Consider the following 13,755-nt stretch of genomic DNA (forward strand, 5'->3'; position numbering starts at 1 on the left):
ACTCACCCATAACCTTTTTGCCGTGTATATACCCTATAGGGCCTTCTTAGGCTTTATAAACCTTTCCCTCTCCGAAGAAGCTAAGAACCTAAAGGTCTTATTATCCCTTCTCGTGGTCAATCATTTAAACGGCTCCTTGCCTTGAAAGAGAGACGGTGGAAATCCGAAAAGGAGAGTAAAAGCTGCCTTCACATCTGAAGGATTACAACTGCGATGCCGCCTAAGAAAGTCCAAGGAGTAGCTGCGGGAGGGTCATCTCTCGGTATCCATGTGCCTTGGTGGGGTTTTTATTGGTTCTGTAGATGTATTGGGGGGTCTCAATCCTGAAAACTTGTAATGACATAGCCATTTCTCTAGGTGACTATCTATAGTTACTCCTTGACTATGTCCAAGCGATGGTAGTACTGTTACTCACCACATGCTTTTCATCTTGAAGGATGGTTATGATAGGCCACTGGTCGCATTGGTGGCCATATACTCCTCTTGCTTGGAATTGATGAGTACTTGTAATGCCTATGTTTATTTCTTGATTTGACATTGCTACAAACCAAAAACTATAAGGTTTTGAAGCACTTTGAAAAATTAATGAAAGATCGAAATAGCTCTCAAGGAATATGTAGTGTGCAAAGGTATATAAGTAGCTTGCAACACGTGTGTGAAGAGTTGGCACCTTTCTCTCTAATTTTAATAAAGAAGTAATAAGTCAAGTCCTTTAGACTTCATTAGACTGCACACGTCCTATTATATGTACTTCAAGTGCAAGCAATGGCTCACAAATCTAGTTTTGTGGTGTTACTTATTTCACCATAATCTTACATAGAGATCGTGTTAAGCAACCCTTGCATTGAACTTCAATGCCCTATTATGAAGAGCCTCATGCATCATGTTGCCTTCTATACTTTGACAAATAGAGTAGGGTGGTGTTTAGTTATTAGTTCTACTCTTATTAGCATGAAAAACTTGGAATAGAAATACATCACCTCTAACATGTTACCACAAGTTCTGCTAGCCCGAGCTCATGGGCTATGCCATGTACCTCTTTGTCATTCAACCCTCTTATGTTGCACATGCAAGTGATGAAAATACAATCAACAAGGCATGCATTTGGGGAGAATCTCTTACCTCCATGTCTCAAAGCCATTTCACATGTAGCAGCGTGAAATGTGCTTTTGTAAATGTTCCTTTTAATGCATGTTGCTAAAAACAAACACTTATTGTACCAACATACTCTATCCAAACCAATGTGTAGATTCAAATTGAAAGTTTCTTTAAGATGCCTAGGAATCTAGGTAGGTGCATTTAAGAGTAATATTAGCTATTTAAAGTTATGATTCAAACCCTTATGCATCATACATAAGCTTAATATGAGCCAGACTATTGAGTCATGTAAAATATTTATAGTTTGGATTTTGTAAAACCTTTAAACAATGCATCCTTTTTGCAGTCACTTATCCTCTATTTTGCACCTTGGAGAAGCTGGCCGAGGAAGGGGAGCTACTTGGCATCGACTATAGGGCTAAGCAACTAGTAGGCCAAGGGTTTGTGAATGATCTTTTGATGTCACTAAAGGCACATAAGGAGAATCTCGAGAAGGCCATGGATATCTTATGCACCTTGAGCAAGTTGCCGAGTTTGCCATAAACATAAACAAATCCAAGCTAGTTAGTGTGTCTGAAGCTGGCATATTGAGCCTCCAATGGAAAGGCAACATTATGGGGGGGAGGCAACATATTTAGATACTTAGGCTACCCCTCGGAGGTGGATACCCACAAGTCAAGTAGATCCACCTATGTGCTCAACAAGGTTCAGGAGAAAGTAAGTAGTTGGGCAGCCACAAACACATACTAGCCCCTGTGCATGATATTAATCGGTCATAGGCTAGTGGTGCTGTGCTCCATATGGATTGCTAGAAATCAAACGATCTTCCAAGGCTCTATCAACTCTCTATCCAAGATTGAACTAGTTTCCAAAGTTTGTAGTTTTCGAGATTAGTGGGTAACCTTGGAATTGTGGGTAGTTTTGATGTGGGAAAAATATAATGCTTTGTAAGGCCCTAAGGTTTTGTAACAAAAGCGATTCCCTTTATTATTAATACAAACTACTTTCACGTGTACATTTACCTATCTAGCTAATCACGAGCTCTTCTTTGACATATTGCACTCCTCGCATTGAGTGTGATTACTTTGTTTAGAAGTATCTTCCCCCCCCACTAAAGCTGGGTATGACCCGAGCTCTAAGTATGAGATCTTGGCCCTTGGAACATCAGGTTGGTTCTCCTCCTTGGTAGGGTCATTGAGGAGGGGGGTCCAAATGCAATCAAACTCCACTAGGGTAAAGGGGCCAATAAAGTAGCGCCCTCCAAAAGGAAAACACACCCTATCCCAATTGAGTGACAATTTTACAAGAAAGATGTGGCTTTTTTAGTCACCTAACAATATAATATGAATTTTTTAAAATTATAGATGAGCTTAACTTAAGTTAAATGATTGAGCCATGTAAAAATTTTTTTATTCTAAATTTTATAAAATCCTAAAGCAATGCATCCTCGAGTTCACTTTATTGGTTCCTCACTTCCCCTCTTTTATGAATCTTTCATTTGTAACTAAGACTAATTGATAAAAATATCAAAATATCTCAATATTTTTTCTTTGAACTCTATATAATATAAATAGTTTGACTATTAAAAAACATTTATGCAACTCAATTGAATTTTTTTAAAATAATGGAAAATTGTTAGACGACAATCTATTGGCCTCTTTACCCTATTCACGAGGCTTGCGAGCTATCCTATTTGTATGTAGAAAGAGTGGCGACATGGCTCTCGTCCGCTCTTTCGACTGAATATTTGAAGAGGAAACACACCCTTTGCGGGGTGTGCGTTCTTAAATCAGAAAAGAAATAAAGCCCCCGCAACAAGATATTTAGTGGCTCCCTCAGAGGAGTTCATGATGTTGACTTGTTATGGGCAGGCAGGCACAATCGTGATGAATTTGGGCACGGGTCAAGTGGATCTGCCTCTCATAGCAAAGGAGGAGACAGGAGAAGAAGCTGCAGCTGCGACTACTACTACTACTACTACTACTCTTCTGCATTGCAGGTGAAGCTCACCAGCAGTGAAGCAGAAGCAGAAGAAGAAGAAGGGAGAAGAAGGAAGAAGGGCAGGCGGGTCATGGACCTGCTGCTGCCCGAGCTAGAAAAAAGCAGAAAAGAGACGATCTTTTCCATCATTAGTATTATCCCGTCATCATCATCATCATGGGTGCCTCCTCCCAGCCCCTCCATCATCAGAGGCTCCTGCTCGCCCCATCTCGAGCCCTCTCGCTCTTCTGCGGATCCATGCTTGCCATGCTTAGCCTCATCTCCCTCGCCATCGGCCCCCTCCTCGACCTCGACCTTCATTTGAAGCATCACCATGGCCACTACTACAACCTGCACTCTCTCTCAGCAGTAACTTCACCAATCCCATTTCTTATAACATCGTGTCCTTTTTGCGGCAGTTCTTTCCGGAAAAAAGTATCACGCGCATGATGGGTTTTGTTTAATCACCCTGCACAAATTCTGACGAGGTTTTTGATAATGCAAGGTTTTTAAAACTCAATCTTAGTTTTCTAGTAGTTACGCACATGGCTTCGATGGACAATGCTTTACTTTAAATTAGCGCGCACAGATCTTAATGCCTTGAATCAAGCTCTTTGAAAATGCAAGGGAGGTTTCTTATGCACTACTTATCACAACCCACATTACTGCCAATTTGCCAAAATCATGCTTTTTAGGGCACGTTTCCAGGGTCAAAACCCTGAGAGCCTTGGAATCGGTGCAAGTCACTCAGATTTCTTGTACAGAATTTCAGATGCCCACACTCAACAAAATTGGACATTTTTGGGCTGACAAACACTGAGAGCATCTCTCCTCGCATGCAAGTTAAAAATCTGAGAATGGAGGCCTACCATCTGCTGCGGTATACAGTGATAATAAACATAATATTCAATGCGCACAACTCTGAATTGAAATACTTTTGTCTATGGATACACCCAAACACACAGGAACTCTTTAATGTTTGATAATATCAGAGCCCATATAAAATTCTAAGTATTTACTATAACTTAAATTTGTCACAGAAAGTTGCTTACACAATATCATTTGGTGTGTGATGTTTTCAGCCGAGCATATCAGTTGAGATGAGAATGGTTGGTAGTCCTCCTGGAAATGTTTCGGTAAGTGCTTCTAATTCTAAGATTTGAAAGATTTTAGAGGTTTGTTTAAGGATATGATGTTCACTTTTCAAAAATAGAGGTTTTATTATTGCTTGTGCTGAGAGAGAGAGAGAGAGAGAGAGAGAGAGAGAGAGAGAGAGAGAGAGAGTACGAAAAAAAAAAGAAGAGAGAGAGAGAGATTCATGTTACGAAAAAGAAAGAGAGAGATTCATGAAACGATCAGACAATGACGTTTATCATGACATGGTTGAGGATAAGAGATAGGTGACTGAGAAAGTAAATAAGTTTGTTCTTTTTGGGGATAGCAAAGCTAAGTGGTGTGATTGATTGCTGCAATTGTGGAGGTCTAAGCTTCCCTATTAAGGGAAGGTTTTTATATGGAGACATCAAATTGGGGGTCTCCCCATGGGGAATATGTTGTGCAGTCACAAGATCTCTAGTGATAGATGTGTCTTTTGTACTAGATGTGATGAGAATCATGTTCCTCTTTTGTTTGTTGCCTAGTTGCTAGATAGGTCCAGATTTCAGTTTGCCTATACAGACTTCAGTGACACGTCAGTGTACAATCATTAGTTCTTAGGTTTTGGGTAAGATGCCGTCCACGGCCACTTTACAGCTAGAGCATCTGTCTTTTTCATGTTTTGTGTTGGATTGGTTTTTGGCAAATTTGACAAGCACGCAATACATTTATTTTTGATTCGGCCTCAAGTTTCCGTGGTCATGTGAGGCATGTTGGTGGATTGTTATCATTGCAAGTTAGTTCCATAGCTTCAATTGGTGTGATCCTTAGAGAGGTGGTTGCTCCATGGATGTATATCATTCACACCACCCCAATTGTGTCCGCTTTGTGATCCCCCTCTATTCTTGTAGCCTTTTGTTTTTCAGACCTTTTTGGCTCCATGTGTTGTTTTCTACCTATTCGAGTTTGCTTGGTTGGCTAAATGACCCTTTGTAAATATTTCAATTCATTAATTCAAACTGACACACACACAGAGAGAGAGAGAGAGAGAGAGAGAGAGAGAGAGAGGATGGCGACCTGTCATGACCCTTCTACTGCAGCGACCTGACCTCTTGTGTTGGCTCTATCGGGCTTGCGCCTGCGCAATTTTGCCCTGCTTCTGCGCGTAGGCTGAGGCGCGCGCGCGCGCACACACACACACACACACACACACACACACACACACACAGAGAGAGAGAGAGAGAGAGAGAGAGAGAGAGAGAGAGAGAGAGAGAGAGAGAGAGAGAGAGAGCTGTGGACGTGCTTCCCCTAACCAGCGGACGTGCGTACCTGCCTCGTGCGCTGCCTGAGCTCTTCCGTCAGACCAGTGCAGGGTCCGTTCTGCCCTGCTTGAGCCATACCCTCGCATACCTGTGAACAGCTGGTGGACCTATCTTGCAAACTGGCGTGTGTCAATCCTTCCTGGGGAGCCCTACTCTGCGATTGACAGAGAGAGAGAGAGAGGAGTCGGCGTACCATAGAACTGTCAGGATCTAGGAGCACGCGACTGACCCTGCACAGGTCAGCAGGCAGACTGTGGCAGTAGAGAGAGAGAGAGAGCGCCCTACAAATAGCTTCAGATCTCTTGTTAAAGTGGTGATACAACATGGCTGGTCTGGACATGGCCTTTATTGAGCAAACGGTGGTAGCCCTTGGTCTGGATTCTGAAACAGAGGAACCAGAGGATATGGTTTATTGCACAGAGGAGATGCCACCTAGTCCTAACTTCTAGCTTGCGGGCAAACGCACCAAGCATACTTCAGAAGATACAATGGATCATCAGGAACGTTCTTATACTCAGGTTGCTTCTGATTCTGTGGATTCTCAGGATGTTGACTGGGAGCATTTGTTGGAGTTTGCCAACACTCTGCTTGGTGATTATGTTCAACATAATCATGAAGCGTTTTCTGACTCTGCAATTGAAGATGTTCTGGAAGCCACTGTGGATCCTAAAAATGTTTTGCGCTCATTCTCAGTGTTTTATGAACGTGCTGTTATACTCTTCTTCACTGGTAGGATCCCAGTGATTTCCTATATTCGCCAATGGCTGCAAAGTCTACTACAAGGGGAGTGTGTTGAAGAGATTTTTGTTGGGCCTCGAGGCTTTTACGAGGTGCTGTTGAAATCCGAGAAGCATCGTGTTGATCTGTTGACTAAACTGCCATTGTTCTTTCATCGCCGTTTGGTCCATGCTATGCCATGGCACCCAATGGTAGATTTTCAGCGCTTGCTTCAATGCGAATGCCCGGTGTGGGTTGAAGTGGAAAATTGTCCGGCTGTCTATTGGCCACTATTAAAGGATGGCATGGCCGTTGTGGGCACTGTTTTGGTTCCCCCGAGCCTAAGGGCCACGAATCGTAATTGTTTGTGTATGTTATGGGACATTGCTCGGAAAGGCTTGCTTGGTTATGTCTTAATTGCTCTGGCATGCATCCTTTGCACTTTCGTTTGAAATGGGGTAACTTTGTAGGGCATTGTTTTTCGTGTGGAAAATTGAGGCATTTTATGGTTAAATGTCCAACAAAGCAACCGACTTCAAATGCTGAGCATTTTTTGCCTCCCATGAAAGATATGGTGCTTGATGCTCCGTTGCAGGATGCGACCCAGCCACCTAAAGTTTTGGATAAAGGCAAACAACATGTTTCGGGTTTGGATTCCCGTGACAATGACTGGGTAGATGTACGTACCAAAAAAGGTAAAAGGTTTGATGCTGGTATGGCGGATACCGTGCCTAATGCTTCACAAGATTCCTTGCGTACTTATATGTGCAGGAAAGACATGTTGTCTTCAGAGCACACTACTCATGCCATGGTTTCTTGTGCTTCTCGCAATCAGCCCACTAGGAAAGTATATACGGATGGTCCGAAGAGCCCACTTGCTAAGTTGGCTTTTGATGCTAGAGGTAATGTGATTACCCCATGGGATCGTCCTTATCCCCGTTCCATCCCCAAGATAGTGGATACACTGTCTACCTCTAAATTTGGTTGTCAGAACTCTTTTGCCGTGTTAGCTGATTTTTTGGATGAGGGAGTCCTTGACATTCTAGCAGAAAAGGTTAAATCGAGGCAAGCTTTGCCTCGTTCCTGATTTTATTTTTTGAATATACATGAAGATAGCCATGTGGAATGTGCGAGGCATTTGTTCTCGCAATAAGCAACATGCCATGTGGAGTTTATTGCATGAGATTCAGTGGGATGTCTTGTGCGCTGTTGAGCACAAGAGTCATGGTGAAGTAGGAAAAGTTGTGGGTTGCCATGGGTTTCGCTTGTTTTATGCAGGGACACATGCCTTGCATTATTCTGGTGTGCTTGTGATTGTACATGAGAAATATCAGCCTGTTCTTATTAAAAATGATGTACATGGTCGTTTTGTGGTGATTGAAGTTTTATTTGAAGGAGAGATCTTATGGTTACTTGGGCTCTATGCTCCAAATGACCCTTTATCCCGCCTGGATCTTTGGAATACTTTACAGACCTCCTTGTCACTTGGCAGACGGGGTTTTTTGATGGGGGATTTTACTTTGTGTGTTGATCCTTCACAGTCCACATCAGAGCATTCGGTGATGGACGCTCCGGAAAGCCGTGTGTGGAATGCGTTTGCTCCTGCTGTACTTAAGCAATATCTCTGGTCTTGGCTACACCCTTTTTCTACAGGGTTTACTTTTCATTTTGCGCAGTATACAGCTACATGGTCGCGGTTGGACCGCATGTACATCATGCAGGATGATGCTTTTCTTCCTGAGATGCTGGAAATGAAAGTGTTGCAGTAATATGCCTTGTCGGACCATTTTCCTCTACAGCTTGAGATGCTTGTACAACCAATTGCACCTTTTAAGCGATTTTTGGATAGACTGCCTTTGCGTTTCAACTCGTCTCACTAATGAATTCTTTGAGGTCTTTGCTACCCGCTTGGTGAAACCATTGACGGCTATGTTTCAGCAGGTTTGGGAAACGTGGTTTATGCCTTCCTCATGGAAAGGACTTATCAAACTGCTTCCAAAAGTTTCTTCGCCGTCTATGTTGAAACAGTGGTGTCCAATTTCTTTGATGGGTTCTATGTATAAAATCTTTTTCAAAGTGACGGCGAATCGGCTCCACAAGCATCTTCCTGCCATTGTGCATCCTCTTTAATATGGTTTCATCAAGGGCCGAAACATTCTGCATAATGTCTTAAATGTGCAAATGGCTATTGACTATGCAAGGCACTCTCATTAGGAGGTGGTATTGATCCAATTGGATGTGGAAAAGGCTTTTGATTATTTAGACTGGTCTTTCATTGCAGAACTTATGTCTACTATGGGCTTTGGCACTCGGATGTCTCGTTTGATCTACACCATTAGTGCTGTGGCTTCTTCGCGAGTTATGCTGAATGGTGGTGTTACCAAGCCTTTTGTCCTTGCAGGCACTGTGAGACAAGGTTGCCCTTTGAGTCCTCTCTTTTTTGCCCTTGCGACTCATCCGTTTCTTTCGATGTTATCCCATATGGCAGCTTCTAGTCAGTTGGCTGGCTTGTCCCTTCCTTTTGGATAGCACTTCATTAGTCAATGCTTGGCTGATGACAGCTTTATGATTTTGCGTGCGGACAAGGATAATCTTCGCAAAGCATTAGATGTTTGGACTCTCTTTGGTCATGCTTGTGGTCTTCATATCAATGCTTTGAAATCAGCCATTCTCAGTTGCACGGAGTCAGATTTGTAGTCATTGGACTGGCAGGGAATTGTTGTTCCCTGTGGTTCCATTGTCAGGCATCTTGGGTACCCTTTGGGTGTTGATGTTCGGCCGAAGCAACTACTAGAGTGGATTTCACAGAAACTGGCAGCTAAGTTTCTGTATTGGAGGTTACAGGCTTGGCCTTTCCATGTTTGCCTCAAAGTGGCTTAGACAATTATGTTGCCAATGCTCACATATTTCTTGCCATTGCTGCCTTGGACTACTACTACATTGAATGCTCTTACTCAGTACATTCGTTTCATGTTATGGAAGGACTCCTTTCATGCAGGCATTTCATGGATTTCTTGGTCGCATGCATGTACCCCCAAACGCATGGGTGGTGGGGCTATTTTGGATGCCGAAACTCATATGCTAGCACTCCGTTGGTCTCTTTTTCGTGCCATGTGCTTGGATCATCACCCGTGGGTCTTTATAGCCCGTTATTTTCTTGAGGATCATGGGCTTGTGCATGGTAATACCCAAATTCGGAGCTCTTGGTGGCATGTTCTTAATGCAGATTCTTGGTTTTCTAGTCCTTCATCATCCCTGCTTTCTCATTTGGTATGTTTCTGGAAATTGGTTCTCAAGAAGGCGCAGTGGCATCCAGCGGAGGACCGCTTAGCTGCTAACTCTTTTCAACTGGAATTGTTGACAGCCTCCAGATTACTTTCTTGGGAAGGCAAACATGAAATAGACCAAAATTCAAACGCATGGCACGCTTGGGCTTGACTTCAGTTTTGCAGATGCCACCCTTGCCAGTTGTAATGTGTTGATCTCCTTTCGTACAGCAAGAAGGCGTTTCAGGATCCTTCGTGGATACCGTGATTTATGGGGACAGCTTTTAATGGTGCTCCAGAGTAGACAACCCTTTCCTGCCCTTGCTCCAGATCGTCCCTGGCAAGATTGGGACCTTGTAGGCCGCCTGAATTTGGAAAAGGCCTCGGCTAACTAGGTGTATCATCTTCTGATTAAAGATCATCAATGGCTGGCTACTAAAGCTAATACTGTATGGGGATTGTGTAAATCTCAATCATGGTGGAAGGTAACTGTGATGGAGGGCTGGTTGAACAAGACACTGTTCAAATGCAAGGTCTTTCTTTGGAGGGTGATGATTGGTGGTCTTCCTTTTGCTTCAGCCCTTTCCAAGCGTCGAATCTCCAACGGCAATTGTTTCTTTTTCATCACTAGTTTGGAATCGGCCCGTCATTGATTTATTTTTTGCCCTCTCACTAAGAAAATCTGGTCACTCTTGTTAGCGGTTTGGTGAGGGGTGGTTGGCTTCGCACTAAGCCCTTTTAATTGGGTTTTTGCGCGGCGCAAATTCCCCACACCGGCATAGGCGCATATGAAGATCTTGTTTCACTTTCTTAGATACTGGGGCTGTTGGCACAATTGGACCATTTGGAATGCTTTTCTTTTTGATTCAGCCGCTAATGTACAGGGACATATTGCTAGGCTTAAAGGTCTCTTGCATTGGCAGATACATCTCATTCGGCACTCTGACTTACTCCCTCGGGAGGACTTACTTCCCTGGCATATGGCAATTTCCTTTGCATCTTTGCTATGACTTTTGTAACTCTTTTGATGTTTAGTACTTTATAAATATAACATCCATTACGAGAGAGAGAGAGAGAGAGAGAGAGAGAGAGAGAGAGAGAGAGGGACAACTGTTTATGGAGCACTATGCACATGTGATATTGCCTCTTATAAATCCGATGAAGTAAGACTTCCAATGAATATGGACGACGAAGATGGAGCAAGCTTTTAGCAAGTTGATGGACGTCTGTTCTTTCCATCTCAATGATCCCTTCAAAGTCATTTGTAATACCAGTGGGCATGGTGCAGGAGCAATGTTGCAGTAGTAGTGTTCAATTATACCACCTATGACAAGACACTGCTGGCTACTGTGCGTGCCTTGAAGAAATGGAGGCCTTATTTCATTAGGCAATATTCCTAAGATGGACCAGCAAAGCAAGCTTCATACTCCTCCTCAATCGCGCAATATATGAGTGCATTAGTGGGGGTGGTGGCAGTTTCTTTCCTAGTTCAAATTAGAGGTCAAGTTTGTGCTAGGGAGAGAATGAAGTGGTAGATGCATTGAGCAGGCTGCCCTACTGTGCAGTGATTGTGGTCACATTCTTCACTCCTATGAAGGTGCTTTATGTGGTTGATCCAAATTTTTGTCAAGAGATGCATAATTGCAAGCAGGGTTGGGTTTGTGCTCAAAGATGTGTGGTTGCATTTTTTTGATAGACTGTCTTATTGTTGTAAGATGTTACAGAACTACTATTCCTTGGAAGGCACATGATGCACAGGGAGCTGGTCATCCTGTTGAAACTCTACCCTTGAGAAGTTATCTTGACACTTTTTTATGTACATGATAGGATGCAAGGCATATGCCAAACCTCAAAACTAGACAATGAAAAAGTAGCAGCTTACTATCATTGCCTTATAAGGAGATTTTGATGGATTTTGGCACTTTGTTATGTACATGATAGGATACAAGGCATATTCCAATTTCATAACTTGCCTTATAAGGATATTTTGATGGATTTTGTGACTTGCCTTCCAAAAAGGAAGAAATCTAGTGACCTAATTTTCATTGTGTGGACATGTTTAACAAGTGGTGAGGTCGATGCCATGCATTATAACATGGATGTGAGGGAGGTTGCAAGACTCTTTATCAAGGACATCTTTAGTCAACATCGCTTGCTGATGAAAATCGTGTCTTAGTAGGACTCAAAATTCATCAATGCATTTTGAAAGGCATTCTGTGAAGGCCTCAGCATACAACCGGCATATTCTGCAACTTATGCCTTGCTGCTATTTTGAGGATCATCAAATGGCAGACGACCATCCATAACCTTGAGGCAATGGCTGCCGTTGGTAGAGCATTTAATTCATGATATGGTTCATTTCTTCCATATGCACGCCATTTGATAGCCTATGGGTGGCCATCTTCAATAACCTCAACAGATCCTTGAAGACTTCTATGTGGTGGAGCAGCTGGTCCTTAACATGGGAGTTCTTTCTGAAATATGTTTAAGAGGTATTCATAAAGACAACGGAAAAAGGAGGCTGATAAGCGAACCTTTTGCATTATTGAGAAGGGCTTCCACATGTGTATAGCCACAGATCCCAGCTACATATCATCAGCTTCTTTTGCCCCACTAGTAAGATATACTCTCCTCCTCCCTTAGCATCCACTGCACACAGATGGACCCACAATATAGAGAGTCTCGGGAATCAAGGCTGCCAAGAGATCAAGACTATTTACCATTGGGTCATGTTAGAAACAGATTACTCAATCCTAGGCATGACATGGTAGAGTTGTGGAGGAGAATATACAGAGCCTACGACATGGCACAGTAGAGATGAGAGCCCTCATTGTCCCCTGTCCCCTGCCCCCTGCCCCCTGCCCCATAGACCATATCTTATATTATGCCTTGGGGTGCATTTGACTGCAATTAGTTTCTGTTTAGTTTTTCCATGATACTCAGTATATGGACTTCTTGTATATTGATTTGTTTCAAAGGCCAAGTTGGCATCTAATAGACACTAATGCATCTATCTAACTATCACATTCTGTCTTTCTCTTTTATTTCTAGATCACTGGTCCTTTATTTTTTTCACCTTTTAGAATTACTTTTTGTACTGTTTCGAATTTTAAGCACAAGGGCATGCCCTTTGTGATCGGGATCACCTTGATTAAAAAGTTGTGTATTTCATTTTTTTGAGAGATTCTTAAATGTAAGAGAATTGCTTGCAAAAAGAATTTGTTATGGTTTATCTAATCTGCTGTGCTGGATATTACTCCAGATTGTTAGGGAAATCTCAAAAGAGAATATTTGGGCATCATCATTGGCAAAATATTATCATGGATGCAGTGCACCAACACATTCATTCCCACGTGAGTGATAAGTTTTTTGGTTTTGCTTTGTCCCTTTTTGATTCAATGTCCATGTACATCATGTTGAGGAAAATGATATCTTGGATTGTTCTGTATAAACTGAAATTTATATTCTTGATTAAGTTTGTGCTTGTGTCATTAAGGGCCAGCTTCAAGTATGTAATTTAGTGAAACTTCAGATCCTCTTGCACAGATGTTTTATAAGTGTACATTGTTGTGAGACTCCTTGAGGGATGTGGAAAATGGATGTATTGGTCACATTATACAGATTAGTCTAGAGTGGTAATTTGTTGTCCATATTGGCTTTACTTAGTTGTTAACTTCACGACCTGTACATAAGAAACATCAAATGTAACCTCCTCTTGGCTCTTTCCTGCTGGTCCCTAGGTTCTCCCTGCATGCTTCTCATCTGAATTGAAAGACCAAGGAGACGCATAAGGGATTCAAGCTGAATGTAAGTATGCATGCAAACCGGATCCTAGTTTGATCCAGCATGCCACAGTCAAAACAAAAATCTATTAGCAAATTGTGCAATCAGCACTAATCATTTTAACAATACATAGAAGTTTTCCCTTATTGTCAACGAATGAGTGTGGCTGCTTCTGACTTTAGTGCTTTGTTCCTCTATCTGTGCTGTCCAACTCATTTCCTTTTGTTGATTAAAGTGTGGGTGGTCCATCATTATAGGTGTCACATTTTGTTATCCATGTGATTGATCATCAGATTCAAGTCCTTATTTATGTGATTCCTAATGCGGTCATTCTTGTGTGTGGTCCTTGTGTTTATTTATGTTTGTTCTTTCATTTGTCACTGTGCATTTGTACCTTGAGAGAGGGTTGTTCAGTGTTATCACAAAACTCATTGCACAGTTAAGCATGTGAGATCTCTGATGGAGTCTGACGCAGCTGAGTGAACGTGATGGAT

At 42.4% G+C, this 13,755-nt stretch overlaps 1 protein-coding gene across 1 annotated transcript in view; it reads left to right on the plus strand.

Annotated features, from left to right (window-relative positions):
• The first annotated feature begins 2,831 nt into the window (after positions 1 to 2,831).
• Positions 2,832 to 13,755, plus strand: part of LOC148035435 (O-fucosyltransferase 29-like) — a 54,823-nt gene continuing 43,899 nt past the window's right edge. The window contains exons 1-3 of the mRNA XM_087677391.1: positions 2,832 to 3,447; positions 4,161 to 4,214; positions 12,741 to 12,831. Of these exons, the coding sequence (XP_087533517.1) occupies positions 3,256 to 3,447; positions 4,161 to 4,214; positions 12,741 to 12,831 (337 nt within the window). The 5' untranslated portion in view covers positions 2,832 to 3,255. The remainder of the gene's footprint in view (positions 3,448 to 4,160; positions 4,215 to 12,740; positions 12,832 to 13,755) is intronic.

Source organism: Lygodium microphyllum, chromosome 5 (genome assembly GCF_053477565.2).
Source record: "Lygodium microphyllum isolate KBCC chromosome 5, Lygodium_microphyllum_v1.1.10, whole genome shotgun sequence".
In the NCBI taxonomy this organism is placed as follows: Eukaryota; Viridiplantae; Streptophyta; class Polypodiopsida; order Schizaeales; family Lygodiaceae; genus Lygodium; species Lygodium microphyllum.